At 42.9% G+C, this 25599-nt stretch overlaps 1 protein-coding gene across 1 annotated transcript in view; it reads left to right on the plus strand.

Annotated features, from left to right (window-relative positions):
• Positions 1-24050, plus strand: part of fat3a (FAT atypical cadherin 3a) — a 130964-nt gene extending 106914 nt beyond the window's left edge. The window contains exons 19-33 of the mRNA XM_079354855.1: positions 2107-2321; positions 4542-4679; positions 7448-7591; positions 8783-8980; positions 10051-10852; positions 11076-11210; positions 11305-11459; positions 12312-12548; positions 12660-12906; positions 13254-13407; positions 14678-15378; positions 15483-15596; positions 16410-16469; positions 18419-18454; positions 22451-24050. Of these exons, the coding sequence (XP_079210981.1) occupies positions 2107-2321; positions 4542-4679; positions 7448-7591; positions 8783-8980; positions 10051-10852; positions 11076-11210; positions 11305-11459; positions 12312-12548; positions 12660-12906; positions 13254-13407; positions 14678-15378; positions 15483-15596; positions 16410-16469; positions 18419-18454; positions 22451-23082 (3968 nt within the window). The 3' untranslated portion in view covers positions 23083-24050. The remainder of the gene's footprint in view (positions 1-2106; positions 2322-4541; positions 4680-7447; positions 7592-8782; positions 8981-10050; positions 10853-11075; positions 11211-11304; positions 11460-12311; positions 12549-12659; positions 12907-13253; positions 13408-14677; positions 15379-15482; positions 15597-16409; positions 16470-18418; positions 18455-22450) is intronic.
• The last annotated feature ends 1549 nt before the right edge of the window (positions 24051-25599 follow it).

The following is a 25599-nucleotide window of genomic DNA, read 5'->3' on the forward strand; positions in this document are numbered from 1 at the left end:
AAGAGATTCAAATGAAAGAACTATTCAATCTTTACTGTTCTCATATAATAAACTTAAACTGAACAAAGTGGTTGTATTTAAAGTGAAGCCTGTACATAATAACAAACATAAGAGCTGACAGGTTACAGATTACCTGTATATCCCCTCGTCCCTCAGCTTATTATGTTTTGGAAAAGGAGACACATTTTGACCCTCTTAGCTTTCCATATTTATCCTTATAGATGCTGTTTCACGTGTCAAAATCTTTACAACCAAGGACGCCGCATAGCCTAGTGGTTATTTTGTGTTGCCCATGTATGAAGGCTTTAGTCCTCAAAGCAGCGGTCATGGGTTTGAATCCAACACAGCCCTTTGCTGCATTTCATCCCCTACTCTCTCCTCCCAGCACTTCCTGTCTTCCTGTCTATAAAATATCCGTGCACATAAAAGCTGTCAAGCTAAATATACTATAAAAAAAGTTTGTGTCAGAGGGAAAATATATTTTTTCCAATAACCTGATGTTAGTATTTTCTCTTTGAGATTTAATGGGTTTTGGGTTTATAGTTTAATTAGAGGTCTGGGCTTCTTAACGTTTTATTTGATTTGCAGAGCAATATTTGATTCCTGGCTCATTAAGCCTGTGATGTTTTTAATCATTTCTATTCTATTAATGATTGACAGGTTCTTACCATGTTTTTTCCTCTTTTCTTTATTTTAACTGATAAGTTTGTTATAATGTTTGTTTTTAAGATAAAACCTATCAAATGTTAAACAACAGCAGGCGAAAGAAACGTGTGAGTAAAATAAAACAATGTTGTCATTCTTAGACAGGCTAATAATGTCCAGGCAACATTTCAGTCATAAAAGATTACCACTATTAAGTACATAAGTGCAGAATGTAGCGCCTTTTGAGAACAGTAAGTCAACGCTTACTCCTGGTTGACTATTTGCCAATAAAAGCTCACTATTGGATTTCTGTCAGACGGATCAAACAAGTTATTCCTGGATGAGAAGCTGTGGTGTGGCCTGCGGGCTCCTTAAAAACCTCTGAATTAAAGATATGTTTCTGTTAAAGAACAGGTGCTACTTGAAAGAATCTACTGGTCTCAGTAAATCCATCAGGTGGTTCAGGTGATCGCCTGAGATTAGTTCATCCTGTCAGAGCAGGAACACGTCTGTCTGGAATAATGTCTTCTGATCTGTTAAACTGTCTGCTGTTGAACTCTCTCTGAAACACTCTGAAGAAGTTCATTTTCTCCAATATGTTTTGTGTGGATTCTCATCACGAGGAGCGTCAGCTCGGAATCAGAAACTGTTGGAGTCCTTTGAGCTCCAAATGCATCATTTCCATTAATCCCGAGCCCTCCTCAGAGCGTTCTTATACTGTCTCTGCTCTTTTCTCTCTCTGGTTCTGCTGGCTGTTTTTACCACATTTCCTTTCCAGCCATTTCCTGTCCCACTTTAATGTCTTCCTTTTTCTGCACTCATGAATAACTAGATTTGGTTCAGGTGTGTGCAGGCAGGTGGAATCTACAAATCCTGATAGGGTCTCATCTGAATGAGAAAAAAGGATTGTTTTGTTCTTTCTTTTGTCTAAACAGCTTTCAGGGCTTTCTGCCTGTGAGCCTCTGTTTAAAAATGAAGAAAACTTTACAAACAAAAATGTTTAGATTTTTAATACAGACATTAACATTCACAACACTTTCTTTAAGGTCTGGTCAATTACTCTAACCGACGTAATCATGCCCATGATTATTATTTCTAGATAGAGTCACTTAACGTAATGTCCAATCCAAGTATTGTCTGTCCTTTGGACACAGTTTGTCTTTATGGATGATGCCACTGAACAAAAAGAAGTGAAATGTAAACACTGTGGAAAAACTGTTATTTATTTTCTACTGTTCTAGAGAAGTTCATTTCCACTTCAAAACTAAAATGTGTCTTTTCCATTTCAAGCGATTCTTTGATTTCAGTTCGAAATATTTAACAGATAACCACAAAATATTTAATCAGATATGCACTCTTTCAATATAAAAATATCCCGTGTTCTGATATTCAGCCTTACTTACTTTTTTCACATAGATTATACAACTTTTCTCCTTTCCCGTCTCTCCTTGTCCTCCTCAGGAGCGATTCTAGTCGCCCATCCTCTGGACTACGAGACCTGCAGAGACTACTTCCTGACGGTTGAGGCTCGTGACGGTGGCACGCCTCCGCTGAGCGCCATCACCACGGTGAACATAAACCTGACAGACGTCAACGACAACGCGCCCATGTTCAGCAGAGACCTGTACACGGCCCTGGTGTCAGAGGACGCCACCATCGGAGAGCCTGTGGTCCAGGTACGTCCTCAGTCAGATACACCTGTACACTGTCCTAACCAAAATTTGGATTTCTGTAAAACTCTTTCTGAATATTCCTGTAGTCTTCAGATCTAAGACTCAAGTTTGTGTCTCGTCAAACACAGCTCTGAAACATCACTACATTCATTATTTTAGATGAATCCACAATCTGTACCTGAACCAAACCAAAGCATCTCTTTCTGATAATCCAGCACATTATTAGTCGGAAACTGTTCGATAAAGTTAATCAATTATCATCAATAAATTAATCACAAACACTTTGATTATTCAGTGATTGGTTTGAGCAATGTCAATCGAAAAATAATCCAAATTCCTGCTTCTCTGTAACACTCAAGTGAGTATTTCTTTGTTAGGACAAAACCTATTCCTGTGGTGTCCCCGAACATGATTGGCTGATGTCATCCTCTTTTCTGATTGGACATAATGAGTGAAGACAAGAGAAGCCATTCATCACCTCCCATTTGACAAAGGACTTACATAAGTGAAATCAAGCACTGCGCGAGCACTGGCGGTAGTTTCGGAAACAAATGGAGCACCACGACTAAACGCTGCTGTGTTGCATTTTGCTCTTCAGATCATTTAAATAAGAATGAAAAAAGTCTGACTGTGTCCGATTTCAAAAACGTTGTTTTCTCCTTACATGCTGCAGTAATGCACAGAGAATTGTTGCACATGAGTGGTGTGAAGACGCTCAAAAATGTTATATCTGCATGGCAAGTGCGTGCCTCGCCTTAATCCTCACTTTTTATCATGATAATGCAGACTCGTCTTTAATAGAAAATTTAATTTAAAACTACCTGAGGGAGTAAAAAGCTTGTTGTGTGACAAAGTGCAGGGTAAAGATACTTGCTTCTTAAGTGATTGTTTTGGCTCTTAACTCCCCCAACACACACACGCACACACACACACACACACACACACACACACACACACACACACACACAAACTCAGAGTTATAATCTGATTTTAGCGTTTTTTATTTACTGACCTTCTTTGTGACATGAGTCTGTCTCTGCTGATTTTTGTCCAGAAGAGTTTCTGTTGGTGGTTTTCTGTGAACAGCCAGCAGATACAGTACGTCTGCTCCGATCTGTGTCCCCCCTTTTGAGGGTTGGCATCATACCATTATCTTAAACTTTGATATGATTCCAGTCAAACGTAACAATATTGACATGTTTGATACCACAGCAACAGAAATAGAAGCCCTATACCCAATATTGGACTTATTTCTTGTTGTAGCAAATTACCGCACAATGTTGTGCGAATACAAAATATATTGGCAGCAATGTTACCAAACTATAGCGAAAGCTTTTTGTGCAATTGAGACAGTGTGCAGGAGAATGTCTGCCTTTGTTTATGTATTCAACCCTCTTCCTCACACCTGTCTTATAGAATGTTGCTGATTTTTAAAGTTTTGTTTATTAGTTTATTTGAATCAGAAAGAGATGTTTTGTACCAGATTTAGCTGACTAGCTAATTTTTATCTGTTGTCCCTGGGCAGGTGATGGCAACAGTAAAATACAAATCAGCTAGTCAAGTGTGCACGCATACAAACACACAAAGCCTCAGAACTTATTGAAACTATCAATCATTGATCAGAGATCTTATTGTTAAAAAATACATCAGCAAATATTAAGGTGTTGACATTTTGACAACCTTACTGTACCCCCTTCCTTTGAGGAAACTGTATGATTCCATTTATTTAATAAACAATGAAGTCTACGTCTGTGTGATCTCTGTAATACTGGTGGTTTATCATATTGCCTTCTATTCAATCAAAGTGCTGCCTGACTGGGACTGAAGAGCATCACGTCTTGTAGATCAGATATTCAGAGTTTTAAACCCGTCTGAATATCATTCTTCTCGTTATTTAAACCATGCACTCGGTCATAAAGTTTGAACGTGCAATAATAGGACAGACGTGGATGTTTGAACTTAGCAGTGATTCTCCTCTGGTCTCGAGTGAAGTTCAGAGCGAGTCGAAGCAGAGCAAACTGAGCTCCATGATGGAGTCCAAATCGGTGCAGACACACATCAAAAAGCCTGTTACCATGGAAACCGGTGCATGGGCTGAAAAGCCTCACATTTGTGCTGCTTATTAGGAAGTGCAGAGATATGGAGGAAATATTTCATCACATTAGCTTTTATAGAGAAAGCGTTTCGTGATGACACACTCTGCTTCTATGTGTGTGTGTGCAGCTGTTAGCAGAGGATGTTGACAGTCAGCAGAATGGAGCCATCCTTTACTCCATCATCAGTGGAGACCGGGACAGCTCGTTCTTCATCGACCCACTGCGAGGGATCGTCAAGGTCAACAAGCAGCTGGACCGAGAGACAGTGAGTAGACACACACACACGCAAACACACACACACCTACACACACACAAAAAGAGTAAATCTTCACACTGGTGCAGTGATGTGCAGCGTTGAATATTTAATATCTAAGTGAATCGATAAATCCCAGTCTGAGATGAGCAGGAGAGGAAGTGTTCACTTTAATTATTTAAAATTATGTAATTGAAACTAAATTTGTAGATTATTTTGGACGAAATTTCTTCTTCTAAATCCTGAAGAGTCTTATTGAAGCATAGACTGAAGGAGGACCACTGTGGTGTCCCTCCTTGGAAGGTGGAGCACCTTTTGAAGCTCCCTCCAGCTTCCCCCTCTTCTCCAAATATGGTCACTTCTGGCCAAGTTATCAAATATAAACACTCTGCATTTACCACTGGAAAAAAAGGAGCTTTTTAACGAGCTAACAAACCCAGCTAGCTGCTGATTGTCGCTGTCATGTAAGTTAAATAAAGTTAGAATGTGACTGGTTGTGAAAAGGGAAGCTCAGACTCTTCTGGTTTTCTTGACTAATCAAAGCACTTTTACACTGCGAGTCACATTCACACACTGATGGCAGTAGTCGCTATGTAGTAAGACCATCAGAACTAACTAATCCCATTCATACGCCTACATCTTGCCCAAAGACAGATTAGACATTTTGCTGCAAGGCATCAAACCCCAAACCTTCCAGTTGAGAGACAACAACACGACCACTGAGCAGCTCTTTGAAATATATACAAGTAAAAAGATTACCAAGTGTTCCAAGTTTTCATTAAATACATATCTCAGAAGAAGCTGATTTAACCCAGATTTCTTCTTTTTTTTAATTTAAACCCAACATTAAATCTCTTCCATAACTCTGGGTTTACTCTTTCAGATTGTTGCCTCACATTTCCATCACTATCACTGGTGCAGTCCTGGATTTATGCAGCTGTTTCCGATGATACTTTGCATGCAGATATGAGCTGCAGCTCTGCATTGTTTGCTCTCAGTGTTAGCATCTGTAATGTATAACAGTAGCGTGTTAGCCGGTCAGAGGAGCAGGTCTTGCAGGATTTCTGACCAGATGGCTGCTAATGGTGCTTGAACATGAACCACAGTCGCTGTGAATGTGATCGCTTTAATCTGCAGCAGGAGGAGAAACAGGCAGCATGAAGCCTCTTCCCCTGAGAGCTCCACCATCCTCCTCATCTTCTTCCTCATCTCCTCTCCTCCGCAGTGCTCCAAAACTTCAGAAATGTTCATATTCGAGTCATAAAGTATTCATGAGAGCTGGATGAGCCGTCTGAGCGCGCTCAGAAAGAGTGCAGGGGCGTGTGGGGGATCAAAGCTTTGGCTGATGAAAGTGTGTTTGGGGTGATCGTTCAGAGCAGCAGCTCCTTGCTGTGTGTGTGAGAGAGAGAGTATGTGAAAACTAAGGTATTATATATATGTGCGTTTCTATGTTTCCTCTTCATTTCTATAGCGCTCTCTCTCTCTCTCCCACACTCTCTCTCTCTCGCTCGCTCACTCTCTCTGTCTTTATGAATGTGAAGCAGGTCGCTCCTGTTTTTAACTGAGCTGTACTTCTCATACGTGTCAGCAGCAGTCGACTTTATTTGCTGTTTGTGCGTTCCTGCTGAGCTGCTCATTAGCTTTCTGTGTTACACAGAAACATACAGACAGAGAAAAATATCCTGCAGCTAAGGAAACACACTCAGCTCTGCTGCAAAAGACCATTCACAAATGTTTTCTTTCTTTTTCTATATGATAAAAAAAGTTCATCATCCAGAGAGTGTGTGTCACATGAAAGAGCTGGAACCAATCAAGAAGCATTTTATCTGCCGCTGTGTGTTTGACTGAGCACACAGAGAGAGACAGAGAATTATCTGTTAATATTTACATCCTTCACACATTAAAGAGTCTCTCTATGCTTCTGCTCTGTCTTATAGTTTTAGTCTGTGTATAATCTGAATGTTTTCAGCTTTCTGGTACGAGTCAGAAAGCTCTCCTTGAAATGATGTCCTCCAAAATTGAACTGCTTTAAATCCTCTCCTTCTGGACAATCCAGTCAGGATGTCCAGAGGTTGTAACCCACCACTGAGCTAGTTTACAAACAGCAAATATACACTAGAAGAAGAAGAATGTAGAAGAAGTATAAAGACATGCATAATACTAAGCAATGAGCTACTGTAAACCAGAAAATGCAGCAAATACATTAGGATAGAGATCTGAATCTCATGAACAAGTTTCTTGAAGAATAATCTCACTTTGAATCAGGAAAAATCTCTATGAAAAGACTCTAACGCTTCTGATATTTGACTGAATTTCCCTCGGGATCAATAAAGTATCTATCTATCTATCCATCGATAAATGAGCTGTGGTGTGGAGGACTTATACAAAAACAGAACAGACTTAAGATGCATTGGAGGATTTAACAGTAGACTCAGCTGTCATTCAGTCCAAGTTTCAAGACTCAGTCTGCTGTCTAGAAGTGAGAAATTAAGATAACAGGAGGACATCATGAGCACCTTTTTACACCTGAGGAGACGACGCCTCCTGGCTTTCATACTGATCTCTACTGCCCCCCTCAGGATAATGTTTACATTTCACTGTCAAAGAACAAAAAAAGATGATTCTGCTGCTTTTTTAATTGTTTCTTAATGTAAAATGGAATTTATAAAGACTCTCTCTGCTGACTGAATGTTCTCTAATCATCTTTAAATGTTTCTGATTAGTTTATGCTTCCTGTCTGTGCATCAAACCTGAATCCATGTTTCTCTGAATCTCTCCAGGTCCCCAGTTACTCTTTATCAATCCGGGCTCTGGACAGCGGGGCCCCGCCCATGTCCTCCACTGTGATGGTCAACATCGACATCTCTGATATCAACGACAACCCGCCGACCTTCTACCCCGCCAACCTGTCCACAGTCATACAGGTGAGGATGATGACTAACACAACACTGGGAGTTAGAGTCATCTAAAAAGTTGGCTGTGTTCAATACACTGGTGTAACACATATACCAGTATGAAAGGCCATGTTATGACCATCACACATTGCACACTCTGACACAATTCAAATTTGCCACCATTTCTTGTGCATGCAAGCAACCGCTTTGCTACACATGTTGCTCTTTATCACCTTTTCCCCCTCATGAGATGATAATCTTACATTTAAAGATGACAGTGGTGTTGTGTTCGGCAAATAAACTGTGTGGTTGCCTGGCTTGATCAAAAAGACCAAGTCCAAGCCACCATGTATTGGGTAATATGTATTGACACTTCTGCACACTGTCTTAATTGCACACCAACAGTATTGGCAACATGTTGTGCTCTCTTGATGTGTGGCAGCTTTTGGTTCAAAATGTGACTGAAGATCTGTGGTTTTTTCTTACACTTTGGGACTTTTTGAAACTACACAAACACTCTGCTCTGGACTGAGGCATGTGTTTGAGCTAAAGGGTCAAAGTTCATGGTGAGATGTGTTATCAATATGTCCAATAGTTCTGCAAAGACAAAGTTTGAACTTTATGACATCTGATGCATTACATGAAAAACTTTGTGAGATCTGAATTAAACAACACTTAAATCCTTACACCTTCACCCACTAGGAGGAGCTGTTACGCCAAGAAACTAAATGATTAGCAGCTTTTAGAGGCACAGATCATTTCAGCTGTTGCTAAGCAACACATCTCTCTGCCTGAACTTCCTCATAGAGTCCTATGGGACAGGAAGAAAATCATAGAACGTCCCCCTCTTTGCTCAGAGATCTCACCTTTATCTTGCATCCGTTTTAGATCATGTATTCATGTAGTCTTTTAATAACATCAACAAGTCTGTATAGACAGTTGATAAGGAAGTAGTCAAACTGATAAAAAGAACTAAAACTCCTGATACACCCCTCTATATACCCTGCACATGTCCTCTGCCTGTCTGCACGTGTGCCTGATCAGACTTGAACCTGTTCGTTATCTCTTACTGACGCTGTTTGCTCCAGTCTTGATCCTTTCTTGTGTTGCACTAACTCTCAGATGTTCCTCACTTTGGACAAAAGCATCCTCTTAATAAATTGTAGCAATTTACAACAATCAAAATGTTAACACAAACACACACACACCCCTCCCCTCCAGGAAAACAAGCCTATTGGGACCACCATCCTTCAGCTGTCAGTGACTGACCAGGACTCCTCCCACAATGGCCCCCCCTTTGAGTTCAAGATCCTGTCAGGAAACTCAGGAGGAGAGTTTGTTCTGGAAAAAGACGGGACGCTGGTGGCCAATCAGGTGTTTAGGAGAGACCTGGCAACTGAATATATCATCCAGATACAGGTAAGGAAGGACATATTGATACAGGTATGATACACTGATACAGGTGTGATACACTGATACAGGTACAGGTGTGATACACTGATACAGGTGTGATACACTGATACAGGTGTGATACACTGATACAGGTGTGATACACTGATAGAGGTGTGATACACTGATAGAGGTGTGATACACTGATACAGGTGTGATACACTGATAGAGGTGTGATACACTGATACAGGTGTGATACACTGATAGAGGTGTGATACACTGATACAGGTGTGATACACTGATAGAGGTGTGATACACTGATACAGGTGTGATACACTGATAGAGGTGTGATACACTGATACAGGTGTGATACACTGATAGAGGTGTGATACACTGATACAGGTGTGATACACTGATAGAGGTACAGGTAAGAATAAATTACTTGAACAAACTGACTCCTCCTACGACAGATTGACTTTGCTGTTTGTTCTCTCAGCAAAAGCAGAACATTAATTTAAACTGTTCTACATTCTTCACAGCTTTCATGCGTTGTCAAACCTCCTGTTGTACTTTTTACACTATCATGCCATCGACAGAGTCATGAGGCGGCATGGCTTCATATAGACAGCAGATCACAAGCTTAAACGTTTTACACAAGGTTTGAAGTCGATTAAGATTGAAGTTATGATATGCTGCATTAAAACTATGTGGAGAACAAATACCTGAACACTCACTGAAAGAGTGTTTGTTTTAAAGCAACAATATGGAGGAATCTGTTTTGGTGTGCATTTGCTCCAATCAAAGATCCCTGCTTGCAACTGAACTGTCATAAAACACACAGATGGTGTTACAGCACTGTGCCATAATGTCTTCGAGAGATGCTGTTTTTCCTTTCAAAGTTATTGTACTGTTACTGTAGATCCACTTTAAAGCCACTTATATAAGGTGGAAAAGTCTACATATTTTTGCTTTAAACAGTGAAACCTTAAATACGTTAAGTTATATTAAACAGAATGGATGCCACCTGATCAGTTCACCTCTGCAGGTGACTTCCTGTCAGACTGAAGGTATTTAACCGTCCCCTCTCCTTCCCCACACAGGTGTCAGACTCAGGTAAGCCTCGCCTGTCTTCGTCTTCCATGCTGACGGTCAGAGTGATTGAGGAGTCGCTCCATCGCCCTGTAGCTCTACCTTTAGAAGTCCACATCGTCACCATGGAGGACGAGTTTCCCGGAGGTGTTATCGGCCAGCTGCACGCCACCGATGCTGACCCCTATGACGCTCTGACCTTTGGCCATGCCCCCCCAGCCCAGCGCAGCCTCTTTAAGATCAACCCTCGTGATGGGAAGATCATTGCTCTGGGTGGGCTGGATGCTGGCCGGTACAACCTAAACGCCAGCGTGAGTGACGGCCGCTTTGCTGTTCCCGTGCCTGTGAGCGTGCACGTAGAGCAGGCGACGCCAGAGATGCTGCGCGAGGCAGTGACTGTGCGTTTTGAGAGCGTGGCGCCGCAGGACTTTGTGGCTCTGCACATGAAGAGTGTGCTGAAGGTGTTGCGTCAGGCCGCCACCTCGCAGCAGCAGGACAAGTTGCACATGCTCAGTCTGCAGCCTGTGGGCGGGACCCAGCAGCTGGACATGCTGGTCGCCGTGGAAACAGCAGGCGAAGGTTACTACAAGGCGGCCTACCTGACCCAGAAGCTGAGCGCTTCGCGGCGGCGGCTAGAGGAAGTGCTCAGGGTGTCTGCCATTTTGGATAAGAACTGCTCTGGGCTGGAGTGTCGTGGGGCGCAGTGTGAGCAGAGCATCATTCTAGACTCGCACAACCTTGCAACCTACAGCACACCACGCATCAGCTTCGTGTCCCCGCGCTTTCACCGCACCTCACGCTGCACCTGCACTGGTGAGTCACATTACTGACGGGTTAATGAGTGTCTTAAACGTAATATGTTTTTTATTTTTATATATATATATATTTTATTTTTTTACATCGTTCATTCGTGGTCCACGGAAGCCCTCAAGGGTCGTAAAATAATTGTATTTCCCAGAATGATGAAATCAAAGACTTATAATAATAATTATTCTCCTTTCTCTATGTGTATGCGTGTGTGTGTGTGTGAGAGCAGACTCCAGCTGTGCTGTGCTCTCTGAACAGTGTGAGGACCAGCCCTGTCCAGCAGACATGCAGTGTGTCTCCATTGAGGCCAGCAGAGGGCGGTACGCCTGCCAGTGTCCTCCTGGAAAACTGGGAGAGTGTGCAGGTTTGTTTGTATGTCTTTTAAATGACAGACTGTGTCACCTATACAAACTCTGAAGTTCTTTTAAGATCTGTTTGTTGTGTGTTTGTGTGTGCAGGTCACTCGTCTCTGAGTTTCTCAGGTAACAGCTACATTAAGTACCGTCTCTCCGAGCGTCTTCAGACAGAGCTCAAGCTCAGCCTGAGGATCAGAACGCTGCAAAGCCGAGGAATCATCATGTACACACACACTGAACCCTGCACCGTGCTTAAGGTAAAAACATATACACACAAACTGAGTCCCGCTCTGTGCTGAAGGTACACACACACACACACACACACACACACACAAACAAACACAAACATTGACACTTTTACAACATTTTCGATGGTATAGGCTGAATAATTAAATAAACACTGAAGGAAATTGAAGTGGAAATGGTCAAAGCACAATTTCACTTGCAGGATAGAAAACATCTTGTTTACCACGGATGGGTAAATCCTGAATTCTTATTGGCTGCAGTGTTACATATTTCCTCAACTACTTTACTACTCATAGCCCTGTTTAGTTTCAGGTTGTGTTCAGTATGCTTCAATATTGTATTAACTGAATACAATCTATGAATGTTGTTTGTATAGTGTTAGTTTTCTGGCTAATAGCTGAGTTTTCAAGATTTAAAGAAGTGAGTGGATAAATGTAATATTGGGATGGCAGGACAAATGATTGTTTTCAGGTGTTAGTCAGACCCTTTTGGGTTACCAGGGGAACAGAGTGGCTGCTTATTAAAATATTATTCTTTTACAGCAAAATGCATGAGGCCATTAATAATCTTTTTATCATTTTGAAATCTGTAGCCGAAGTGACTTCAGTAAGAGCAAATGAGCAGAAAGTTTCAGTAATATGAATTTAACAAGCCTCGGACTGTTCTGGTCTCACGTCATTATGAATTCATAACAATGGATCACTTTTCATATACTGTGACAAACTTCCAAAAGTAACACGTTTCACACAAAAGCACTAATGTAAGCTTCCGTGTGAGGCTGCAGGAAAGTTACCAAACGCATCATCAGAGTGTTGAACCTTCAGAGACCATAATGTGTGAGTGTGTCTCTCTTACTGTCTCAGCTGGAGGAGGGGAAGCTGTGGTTCCAGCTGACCTGCACTCTCTCTGACGGACCCTCTGATGACATGTTGGGGATCTCTGGTCGGAGGATAAACGACGGCGGGTGGCACACGGTCACTCTGGAGATCAACAGGAACTACAGCAGCCTGGCGCTTGACGACAGCTATGTGGAGCGACGCCGCGGACCACCGTTCATCCAGCCGCTGGCTCCCGACAGAACCATCTACTTTGGTGCTCTCGTCAGTACAGGGGGGGTCATGATGGGGTTCTGTTGACATGATGTAGTACTTAGTAAATTCTTTGCAGCCCAACCCTGAACACAGCGTGTCTTTGCTAATATCCCTCATCAGGTGCAGAACCCAAACTCTCGCAGCCTGATGGAGTCTCAGAAGGACCCACGGGTGCTGGAGGGGTTTCAGGGTTGTCTGGACTCTGTGATGCTCAACAACAACGAGCTGCCGCTGCAGAACAAACGCTCCCGATACGCTGAGGTGGTAGGGCTGACCGAGATGAAGCTGGGCTGCATCCTTTACCCAGACGCCTGCCTGCAGCAACCCTGCCGCAACGGAGCCACCTGCACCAGCCTGCCATCTGGTGGTGAGTACAAGGACAACATCAGTCAGCTCAAGACCTGAGCTCTGCAGCCTGAGTGTAGTAAGAAATGGTGGTATGTGTTGTTTATGATTTCCAGCCTTAGAAAAAAAACAGAAACACACACAGAGGAAAAGAAAGAATGAAAACGCAACTAAGTTAAAAAAAAAATCAATTTTGTATGTCACCCAGTAGATGCACCAATTGAATAGATTAGTAAAAAGCATTAATAATCTATGTTGTCTGTCTCTGTGTGTCCATTTGTCTGTCGAAGACAGAGTTCAAAACACATTTACAGTAACAATTAAAGAGTATCTTTATTTATACCTCTCTCTCCGTCTGTCTTTCTGCAGGCTTCTCGTGCAGCTGTAACCCCCAGTTTACCGGGGTGCGCTGTGAGATGGAGATAACGGCATGTGTTCCCAACCCGTGTCAGAACGGAGGAGCATGTAAAACCATCGGGAACGCCTTCCTGTGCAGCTGCAGGAGAGGATTCAAGGGCCTGACGTGAGTCAGACACACACAAACATGAACTCAAACTGGCGACTCACACTCACACACACACTCACACACACTACCACTATACACAAGCTAAATAACCGACTTCATCAAAGACTGATTCTTTCTGGAATCACATCTGAAGGATTTTGTAATTGAATTGTAATCCTCTTTTTTTCTATGTGGAGGACTTTCAGCAGGGGGCAGTTTAGATCTGAAAACCATCAAACACATGAATCAGTGTGTGTGTGTGTGTATTCACATTCTGCAGCTCTGAGACAAACAGGCTGGCATTGGACACTGCAGAGAATCAATTAAACTTTATTCAACTTTATAATTAATGATCACACATTTATGTTTGTGCACACTGTGATCAGAGAAGATCGAGAGAAAACTTTTCTGTTGTCAAGTTTAAAATAAAGTTTCATTCTTAAGCAGCATGACTCGGGGCTCGACCAAGCAGCCTCAGCACCGCTACCATAATAGAATAGTAGACACCTAATGTCAGGCAATTTCCTGTTTGTCATTGCCAAAAATGCTTTTATATGAAATAGGTTGAGCAGCAATCCAAGTACTGAACTGTTGCCAAGATATTTGTGCATTTGAGAGTCCACTCCTCTCCTCTGTCTGTTTGCAAGAGACATAAACAAAACATGCGTCCTTATGAAACACCAAAAAGACTTGTCAACAAAAACATTTAACGACCTGTGAATTTGAATAGATTAAAGCTTCAATACTTCAAAACATAATTTAACAACAGGTTGTTGCTTTTTTCTGAAACACAAGGTTTCAAAAGTACATTTTGACTCTCTCAGGTGATAGTCTGATCAGGCCCTAACTTTAAGCTTTATTGAAAAGGAACATTTTAAGTCTACCTTTAAAGGTGTCTGTTCTGCCTCCCTAGAAGAGGATTACTGATAACTCAAGGCTTTACAACTCATATTACTTTTAGGGACAGTTGGTTCCAAATGCAGAACTTTTTAAGGTGTTTTCGTAGGTGAGAACAGGCTGCTTCTAAAATGAGTTGCTGGACATTTCCTGATCTGGAAGAATTTTGAGATCGTTCGCAGAGGTGCTGCATGCAAGGCTGATGTTCAGGTCAAAATAAAATTTATTTCAAGTACTAAATATGTAAATAATACCTCCCTAAATCCACCTAAACATGCTGAATGAACTAAAGAACCTTCAAGAAACAACATATCTCAGCTGTTCTTACTTCCTGTCAGTGACCTCTTACTCTAGCCTTACACCATCATCTCTCCCCTCCTCCTCCCTCCAGCTGTGAGGAGGACGTGAACGAGTGTGACCGCAGTAACCCGGAGGGCGAGTGTGAGAACGGCGGCGTGTGTGTCAACACCCACGGCTCCTTTTATTGCAACTGCACGGCAGGCTTCGTGGGTCAACGCTGCAGCCTGCGCCCTGTCGTCGTCCCCGACATGCAGGCAGGACACGCCATGGTCGGCAAGGAGGAGCTGATCGGCATCGCTGTGGTGCTCTTTGTGATCATCACCCTCATCATCCTCTTCATCGCCTTCCGGAAGAAGGTTTTCCAGAAAAACTACTCCAGGAACAACCTGTCGCTAGTCCAGGACCCTGCCACAGCCGCTTTGCTCAACAAGGCAAATGGCGTCCAGTTCAAGACCCTACACTGCTCACCGGGAGACCCACTCAACCTGTACTCAGAGCCCACCATGGTGGGGGTTGGTGGGATGCTGGGACCCCCGCAGGTCCCAGTGAGGCCCATGGCGTACACGCCCTGTTTCCAAGGTGACCCACGGTCCACACTGGAGAAGATGGTGGACGGCCGGGGGGTGGAGCACACGGAGATGAGCACCTTCCACCCAGAGTCTCCCAGGATCCTGTCAGGGACCACCAGGAGGGGGGTGGTGGTCTGCAGCGTGGCCCCAAACCTGCCGGCGGTGTCTCCCTGCCGCTCCGACTGCGACTCCTTACGCAAGTGCCCCTGGGACAGCGACGAGGGTGAGTGTTTGGTTTTATATTTTCCTACAAGCAGCATCTGCTCTGAGTCCAATATAATGTATATAAACGTGTAACATGTGCAAACCCTACTCACACACACACAGGAAAGATGGCCGACATGGCAGAGGAAGTGACATGTTTCTCAGGGAGCAACAAAGGCAGCAACTCCGAGGTCCAATCACTGAGCTCCTTCCAGTCTGACTCATGTGACGATAACGGTAAGACACACATCATTGGTTAAAGTTCTTTTCAGTATCCATGCTTAACATTTGCTTTTCTTCAGACCGGATGGTTGAATATTTATAAGAGCTAGTGGGTTAATTTGCATTATTTACTCTTTTCAAGTTCAAAGTCACTTGGAAAAGATCTGACTGAACCAGGGAGATTTATTATTGCTGCCAACAATGTCAGAATGTTTCCCCAGAGTTGAACAAACTCTTTCTCGTCTGTACCTGATACAGTTCAGATTCCCCTGCTACATTGTTGGAGGTTCTGGCTGATTCACGGATGTGCTGTTGGTGCTTGTGATCTTTGTGCCGGAGCTGTTTGTGGTTTCATCTTTTACATCACATCATCCTGTTTGCTCTGGACTTAATTTGCGATCCATGACAATCATTGTTTTAATTTTCAGAATGACCGTAAATTAAAACATCAACTTTTCGCCCTGAATCATCATGTTGATTAAAAAAAAAAAAAAAGGGATTTTTGCCTAAAATGTCAAAAGCCTGCAGAAATGTGTTGTGTTGTTGTTTTGCTTTAATATGTTTTTGTTCTCATGTGGCTTTCTTTGCACTGTATTAAGGTCATTTTCTTTTTTTGGCTGTTTTTTCTGTGCTGATTTTATGTTTTTTACTAAAAGTGAAGAATATTTTGTGCAAATCGGCCCTTATCATCAGACTGAAATGTTGCCCGAGTCAAGAGCGGAGCAGGATGCTGCAGACAGGACTAAGAGCAGCGGGCGGCCATGATGAGATTTTTGTCACTTTGACTGAGTGTTTTTGAAAACATGTGTCCTTTTTTCCCTCCACAAGCCTCCATAGTGACTGTCATTCGACTGGTCAATGATGCAGTCGACACAATCGAGAGTGAAGGTACCATGTCTCATTCCTCTCTCTCTCTCTCTCTCTCTCTCCCTCTCTCTCTCTTGCTCGCACTTTCTGATCTGACTCTGTCTCTGCAGAATCTCCTCTAACAGAGCTGAACACACTCTCACTGTGTTTAAAACAGGCCGGGTCTCTCAGTAACTACACAGTAACGGCGCTGAAAGTGTGTTTGAACACACTTGCATTTATTACGTTTACATGCAATTAGAAAAGAAATGATTTATTGTGAGTGCGACAGGGACTGGACTTTTAGGATGCATGTTAACATGTTAGTCGATGAGGTTGGGGTCGGGGTTTTCTTGCATGTATACCCCTTCAATCGGTCGCAAGCTGGCCTCTGTGCCCTGAGCATGTTCCACAGTGCCAGATTTCAACCTGGAAGTAGTGAAACAACAGAAATGCAGTGCGCAGCAGAAGTTGTGTTGTTGCCTGCCTTCGGATGTCACTATAAACTAGAGGGTTAGCATGCTTCACATAGACCCAAAAGTAAGCGTTTGTTTGAAATATACAGCGCTGAAGTTTTCACTGTTCCTCATAAAACCCCCACTTTGCCATTAGCTAACTTGCTAACTTGTTAGCGAGGTCAACCAGAGGAAGGGCCAATGGCAACTAGCAGAAAGGGGTCAGAAGACCACCTGATAAAGAGGAGTCAGACATACTTCTGTCAATAAAAAGGATTCTCCCTCACTGATTGAACACTGGGACACTGTGTGGAAATCAGGCTCATTCTCTCACAGTTTGACATGTTGAGATTAATGTTCACAGATTATAACTCCTCAGAGGTTATTCAGTCCATCACACCTCCTCTCTCATTAGCCGTCAGTACACAGAGACCTCATGGAGCAGTGGTGACTAAACCTCCTCCCCTGACAGCACCCAGTCTGCAGGTATTGATCTACCTGATGACCTTATTTCACTCACGACTTCCTCTGTGTTACTTACACGGAAATAATCATTGAAGGAGTCTAAGAACCTGCAGACTGTTGGTTCTTCAGTCGAGTAGCTGAAAACTGTTCTGTCATTTTCTCCCAGCAAAGATAAAAGCAGACACCTTTTAACTTTTTATTATCATGATGATTTTTCCTTTTTGTGACATCACAAAGATCAGTAACCCACCCCCCCTCACGGTTATGTGACACTCCCACAGCTAGGTGTTTGTTCTGCCCTCTGAGTCTGTCTCCTCTCTGTAAACAATTGGGCATGGTTTGAGAAAGCCAGAGCCACCCTCACCCTTCTAGAGAGGGGGTGTGGTCAGACACAGCTCAGTTGCATTTAAAGCTACAGACACAGAAACAGCCTGTTCTGAGCAGGGCTGAAACAGGGTTTTTTTTAGACATGATCAAATACAGGATCAGAGTGGATTTACAACAAGAAACTTCACAGACAGGTTTGAATCTATACACTGTGATCAAGTAGCTTTCCACTGTGGAGGCATGAAAATAGCGAGATCCGAAATGCAGACATCTCTTCTGATGCATGACTCTCATGCTGTCCAGAAAGTTTGAACTAAGATACAGCTGAAGCGATCTAGTTAAGTCACTTTTCCGAGTACGGGAACAGAGGAACCTTTTACAAGAATTCCAGTTCATGTAGGTTTTTGACATCCAGTTTTTATATTCAGGTAGAAAGTAAGACACATGATCAGCAACCACGCAGACAATGTATTCCACAGTACATGAGACATTGACCCAATATGATCAATAAAAATAAGTGGAGTGAACACGAACTGAGACAAAAAAAAACGTGTCAGCTTGAGAGAATACGCCATGCTTACTCATGCAGTCTGTTACAAACACACCTTAAACACAGAACACCCGAGAGACTCGCATTAACTCGCCCAGCATGTGAATCTGCTTCTGTCCTGTCAGAACACATTTTGAGAACATTTAGTTATGATCTGAATCTAAAGACTGTTTGTTCTGTTCTTCATCTGACAGTCTCTGTTATGGATCACGGTCAAAGCTACAACAGAGGTGACTTCTACTTCCATCTCACCTGATCATCTGTCACCTCTCTCTTTCTGTCTCTTCTTCTATCATCTCTGTGCAGGGAGTAGACAAAATAACTATGGGTGGTTTCACATGAGGAACCTGGACCAGAAAAGTCTTACCATAGGCCTTTTTGAGTTTTGTGCTGGATTCACCTAGAAGAGGTGGTTCCAGGCACGATTCAGGAGTGTATGGACTGCAGGAAACAATCATTCTCAAAAAAGGAAGTGCGCAGCAATACATTATGAAGTGATTTAAAATGGCTCCTGTCGCTTTTAAAACCATCATATCTGCACAGCTCAGGAACATTTTGTCCTCTGAGCTGCACGGCAGATGTGAAAGTAGGAACAGAGTTGTGGTGGTGTCATAAATAACAAAAGCAAACAGTAATCAGGATGGGCTGAGCCCGCGAGTGGTTGCCATGGTTGATTCTTCTTCTTTCTGCTACTTGGCGGATTTGCAAACAAACTATGGGCATACTGCCACTATTTCTGAATGTGTACATGCACACAATCGTACTCGGCCACGGAAAGATGTTACCATTGTAAACGTAGGCCAGTGGGAGGGAGGGAGGGGGGGGGGGGGTACAAAAGACACAGTACAAAGAAATGAAAAAACGACAAATAAACTCCACTCACAGCAAACAACTCTGTTCTCCTCAACCTGAAGACACAACGAGAAGCATAAAGACACACTCAACAACCGACATGTTTAACCATCTATCAGAGCAACAGTCCGACATCCCCCAAAGAGAGAAAGTATTTTAAATTTCAACGTTTCCTGTGAAAAACAGTCTCTGCTGACTGACCAAGATTATTCTGTCTTCTCTCTCTCTCTCTCTCTCTCTCTCTCTCTCTCTCTCTCTCTCTCTCTCTCTCTCTCACACTCTCTCTCACACTCTCTCTCACACTCTCTCACACTCTCTGTGTCTGTGTAAACAGCTCTACCATCATTCCTTCATTCTCTGTCAATGAAAAGTCTCTGCTCTCCTTCTTCTGTCTGAGCTCTGGGTGCACATATGCTGTGATGTGATCCCCCCCTCCCACAGCTTGTTGGACGCTCATTGTTCTGCTGTGCTGATTGGCTGACACTCTGCTCCCACAACCCGACAGCTTTCTGCCTGCTCTCACCGTCCTGCATCCCACCATGTCGTCACTGTTATGATTTGTATCTGCAGCTCGATGATGTTCTGTTCCAGTTTGTTCTGATGACGTTTCACTGAATCATGGTTTGTGTTTTGCTGCGATGCATGGACGTCTCTTTCTTTGATTTGTCATTGCTTTGTTTAACTCCACTCACTTTGTCCTTTGAATTGGTGTTTTCAGAGATTTATGGGATTGTCCTGCTGGTTGGTCAGAAGTGGTGAGAATCCTCTTCTATGATGTGTCAGGAGATGATTGGCTCCACGTTCACCAAAGTTAAATTACTGTGTATAAGCATACCGGATGAATAAAGCTCATTCTGATTCTGAAGTGCTCAATGCTAACGTCGTAGCAAATACAAGCATGGTCCCATTTTAGAAGTGCAGTATGTTAAATCTTCCTTTGGAGACAGATTTGTTCCAAATGCTCTGCCAGTTTTTGTCAAGAACCGTTGAAGCATTTGAAGAAGATCCTACGCAAATCGTGAAACTGGCAAGAAACCAAGGTACTTGTCTGGAGTAAAACAAACTTAAACACAAAGGAGTGAGTGAAAGCATTCACTGTCTACCTTTCCATAACAGAGATCTCTTCACGCTGCATTCATGCCCTCCTCGTAGGGTCCCAGTTTCAGAGTTGGTGAGTCGTTCTTCCAACTTCAGTGTGTTCACATGCTTTCAGTTCGGAAAGTCTGAATATTGTAACAACAGTGAAAAGCAACGTGGATGCGATAAAGAGAATATAGGGAATCTCACTGTTACAAATTATATTTGAGAAAACCTTTGACGTGCAATAGTGAACTAATGAAAAAGAATGTTACTATTAACAAAACCTATTCTGACCGCCATGTGACAAAAAATAGCACATCAAGTCGGCAATTCATGTGGTGTCAAACACTGTTGGAAAAAATAGTTTCCTAGTTAAGAAGTGCACATAAACGCTTGCTCAAGTCGGAACAACAATTTGGAAACTCGGAAAAGAATGTGGTGCCCGACCTCCCGACTCGACATCAGAATCTTCATCAAATGGGGGGCAAAATATGTTCTGTTAACTTACTTTTGATCAATTCATGTATTGCGACTTTTTGCTCAAATGTTTGCTTTAAACAGTTACATTTCACTGATCTTCTTCGTAGCATCATAGCTGTTTTTGCTGTTGTTACAACATTCAGACTTTTCAAACTGAAAGCATATGAACACTCTAAAGAAGGAGGAACGACTTCCAAACTCGGAAACTTGGACAACCTGAGCAGCACTTGAATTCAGCAGAGTTCAGATTTTTTGACTTGTTATTATGACTTTAGTAGGTGCCATAATGTGCACCATTAGTCCTTAACCTGCAAATAAGGAGGCTCCCTTTAAAGAAGCAGTTTGTAGGGGCTACAATATTTCTGACATGTTTTTATGTATACATGCATACTGTGCTTTTTCACTATTGTTTTCTTTTTTTTATCTTGAGATGACTCTCTCTGAAGATTGATATAATTGCTTTGAAACTGCTCATTTGGAGGGAGCCTTACTTACAGGTGAAGGAATAAATGAAGTGATCTGGTAGACTATGATTGCTGAATGCTGACATCTGTTGATTGACTCACATTTTGGGTTTAAGTTTGTTTCACAGTGTCATTTTGTAACTTTCTGAAGAAGGCTGGACACAGAAACACTTTTATGAAACTTTTTTTTTAAATCTTGTTCCTCATTGAGATGTAAAACAAAAAACATTTGAACCTGTTTTTTATAGATGAGTGACTTGGATTCTGACATAAAGTCAGGAAAATCATCTACACTTTACAACCACCATGTTCATGTTCAAGTTGTTTTGATCTATAGGCAGATTATTATGAATGATTCACAAAATCAGATTCACTGTTACTAATGGGTGCCAGGCCTATTTGTCTAATTTGCTGTTGTCAGTAGCCTGGACATGTTCATCAGGAACTAAATTTGCCAAAAAAAAAAAAAACAACCCAATGTTTGAAACGTGTGTTTCTTTCTTGATGGTGACAGTTTAGTGATGATTGTTGGATAAAGCCAGTAAGACTGTGGCAAGAGAGCTGAAAAGAGGAGGGTCATTACATCGTCCAAATTCCTTTCTGTAATTGTTTCCCAAGTTTCATACCAGTTCTATTGAACCTATGAAGTAAAGCTTATATGCAATCTCCATAGCGTATGCCCACTAAACCCTCTAAATCCCATCTCATGCATCATTCAGTAATATTCTAAAAAATAGTCATGGTCCTACATACTCTGCCTTCCTCGCTAGTACTTCTTGTGCCTCCGTTGTTGCTTGGATACGTCACAAAAAAATGCTTTGCAGTAATATGTCGATAGATTCTGCTTCAAAAATTCATTCTCTGCAAGACAACAGCTAATCCGTTCATCGGAAACAGGACAGGTAGCCATCAGAGAAAGATCTGTCCATGTCCCTGTGAGGACGGTCCTGCCGTGGTGTCTAATACGGGACACAGATATGACAAGGAACACCTGAGCCATCATCTCCCTGACAACACGTCAGAGCTGCAGCAGGACAATCCACCACGACGTCCGGGTCAAATGTTGCTGTTTTGTTATCATGTGTCATGATATGATATTCTTCCTGAAGCTCAGCATGCTGTGACCTTTAACCCCCCCCCCCCCCCCCCCCCCTTCAGAGGCTCCTGCTTTGCATGTGATCCCAAAAGACCTAACATGTTTCAGGTTGTTCCTGTCATGTGTCTGACCTGCAGGACCTTTTTTGTTACAAGGAAGTCATGCATGTGTGTGGAGCATAGTGTGACCCGCCACACGGGGTCTACTTCTGTCACAGTCCTGATCATGACTAACCCCCACCCTCTGTCGCGCAGCGTATCACTGGGACACGTCAGACTGGATGCCCAACACGCGACTGTCCGACATCGAGGAGGTTCCTGTGTATGAGGCGGCTCCTGGCGGTGAGGCGGCGGGATCAGCCCCCCGCCTCACAGGAAACACACGTGAACTGGAGTCAGACTACTATCTGGGGGGCTACGACATTGACAGCGACTACCCCCCTCCCCAAGATGAGGTGTTCTTGTCGCAGGACCAACTTCCGCCCCCCTTGCCCACAGCTGAGGACTACCCCGAGGCCTATATGCCGCTGCCCGCCAATCCCCCGGCCTCCAAGGACAGCACCCTGAGCTCAGGCAGCACAGGTCGTCAGAACACCAGACCACACTTCCATCCCAGCCAGTACCTGCCCCCCCACCAGCTGCCCTTAGGTGAACAGCCCCACGGGGACTTGACCACGCCAGGGGGCGGGGTCACTCCAGGAAACGGAGACACTGAGGACTCTGTGTCCCTGAACATACGTCTGTCTGTCGGGGCGTCGTCTGCCTCGGACATGTCTGCTCCCTGTGGGCTGGAGGACTCCGACCACGGCAGTGACTTTGACAGTATGGATGAGCTGCGGCGAGGAGTGACCATCATCACAGACTCTCAGCAGCAGACCGAGGTGTGATGGTAAGACGGATGATTGGAGGAAAGAGGATGACATCAAGCAGGCGGCAGGACACATGAATGTCAACACAGGGGGAGACATTACACCGACGAAAACAAACACTGTATACACAAGATCTACCAGATCTCAGAGTCTGTGTGATGTCAGTGTCCCCACTGTACAGACCAATCAGAAGTGTCCTTCCTGCTGCAGTAGGGAGCCATAGACATGTGTTCAGAGCGGTTTAGAGAATGTGACTGACAGATTGATCTTTAGAGATGACATGTACAGATGTGGTAGAGATTTGATGAAAACGAGAAGGACAATCATGAAAGTGAACAGTTTGTAATGTCCCCGCTCCTTCTAACGTCCATCACACCTCCACTTTCTCAACAAAACAAACAAAAAAAAGAAATCCTCCTTTCCTGTTCCCTCCTCTTGGATTTGTACATTTTTGTAGCACTTCCAGCTTGTACAGACTTTGTAAAATAGAACGAGCTTACTGATAGAAACGTGTGTTCTGGACACATTTCAGAGAGCCATGTATGTGTTCAATGTGGAATGTGCTCACTCCAGTCCAAAAACAAAAAAAAGATGAAGTTTCCACAAAGCCATGATCAGCCATCATAATATTCTATCAGTGAGCTTCCACTGGTGTGTTTATACCAAGTTTGTGCAGAAGACAAGAGCTGCTGTTGTTTTTAGCCAACTTTAAGAGACTACGGGAGTTTGAGCTGTACTTGCTACATGTTGATATGGAGGTGAGTTGTTGTTTTGCTACCGGTGTTTCCTCGCTACTACGTCACCCCGCTTTCTGATTGGCTACACGTCACAATCAACAGGCTCGTGCTCGTTTCCCCTCAGGGGGAAACACCACACATGATGAGAAATCGGGCCAAAACAATCCAACATGTAGAATATACCCGATTTGAGATCGGAGCGGTCCCGACATTCTTCCGACCAGACGAGAGCAGTCTGAACACACCACACACGGCAGGATGATCTTATAAGATTTTTTTATGTTAATCGGGCGTCCTTAAGATTATCGGAAGGGGAGAATCGGGGGCCAAAATCGGCGTAATTATCATACATGTTACATGTTTGGATTTACTTATGTCTTGTTTTACTAAAGAAATTGATATTTTAAGATTCTTTAAGTTTTTTTGTCTTCAGGGACGAAGTAGTTAAGGTACACATTAGGGCAGTAAGAAAACTTTTTTTAAAGCAGCTGTGAAGATCTTTCTGTTCGTGTGGATTTTGGCTCCCCCTGTGGACAAAGTATGAAGTGTGAAGTCTCTTTTAAAACTGCTAATCTGGATTTAGTAATCCTTAAACGTCTGTACCTGGATTATAGTGATCCTACCGAGTCGTTCTTTAAAGAAGCAGGACTAAAGGGATTTTCTGATCCTGTATCGAAAGCATATTGGTTAATAGTAATAATATCGGGAGCGCCAGATAGTTTTGCAGTTTCCATGTGCAGAGGCCTCGTCACAGCGGCTGTGGGTTTGAATCCAACCTCGGCCTTTGTCCAACCTTTGTTGCTTGTCACCCCCCACTCTCTCCTCATAATGTCTCCTCTCTTATCAGCTGTCATATTAGAGGCAGAAATGGCCCGAAATAGCTTTAAAAAATAGAATTTAGATTGAATCATTTCAAGCATAAATTGATGAATCATTAAATTATTATTTTAATCACATGAATGTCTTTGAGTAACCGAGCCCTGGTTATACAAAAGATAAAACAGTGGAACAACAGCTGCTCTTGGCTTCAGCGTTTGGTTTTGTGTTTGTTGCACTAGTATATTTGTTTTGTTTTGTTTTAAAACATTTTATGAAATGTTGTGCCATATCACGACTAGCCTGCGGGTGGCAGTGTTTCATTGGGGAGAAACTTTGTAAAGCACACAATGAGACTACAGGTTAGAAATCTTTGCCAAAAAGAATCAGCCAGCTGCTCTGCCTGAGTCCAGCTATCTTTAATTTGATTCTATAAGCTGATCTGTTTAATGCTGGAACGCCACGTCTCTAAAGCCATGAGGAGCAAACACGTGTGTATCGACAGTTTCCTGTTCCTCTGTAGCATCTTTAACATGTATGCAAACTAGTGTTGTCATGATACAAAATGTATTAACTTGGATATGATTCTAGTAAAAAATCAAACAATATCGATAACTGTTTGGAAGCCATGGCAACAACAGATGTCGTAATCACCCAACATTGGGTAATTTCCTTATTTTGATAAACAAAAAAATTGCAGACAAACTCCTGCATTTCAGTACCAAAACATTGCCAAGACATTTTGTACAACTGAGACATTATGCAGGAGTTTGTCAGCAATGATGGACTGATTCTTCCACTACTCACGGTCTTATGAAATAGATCTGGTTTTCTTTGTAAGCTTCTGTGCTCTCCATCCTATCGATCATTACAGGTTGTATCGTTGGTATCAAAGAGGAACCTGCAGACTGAAGTCAGGCTTGACTGCAGGTCACTGATGGTCAGCACATCCTCTGTAAAGTCCTGTGATATCGGCACACAG

The sequence above is a fragment of the Symphodus melops genome (genome assembly GCF_947650265.1).
Source record: "Symphodus melops genome assembly, chromosome: 10".
In the NCBI taxonomy this organism is placed as follows: domain Eukaryota; kingdom Metazoa; phylum Chordata; class Actinopteri; order Labriformes; family Labridae; genus Symphodus; species Symphodus melops.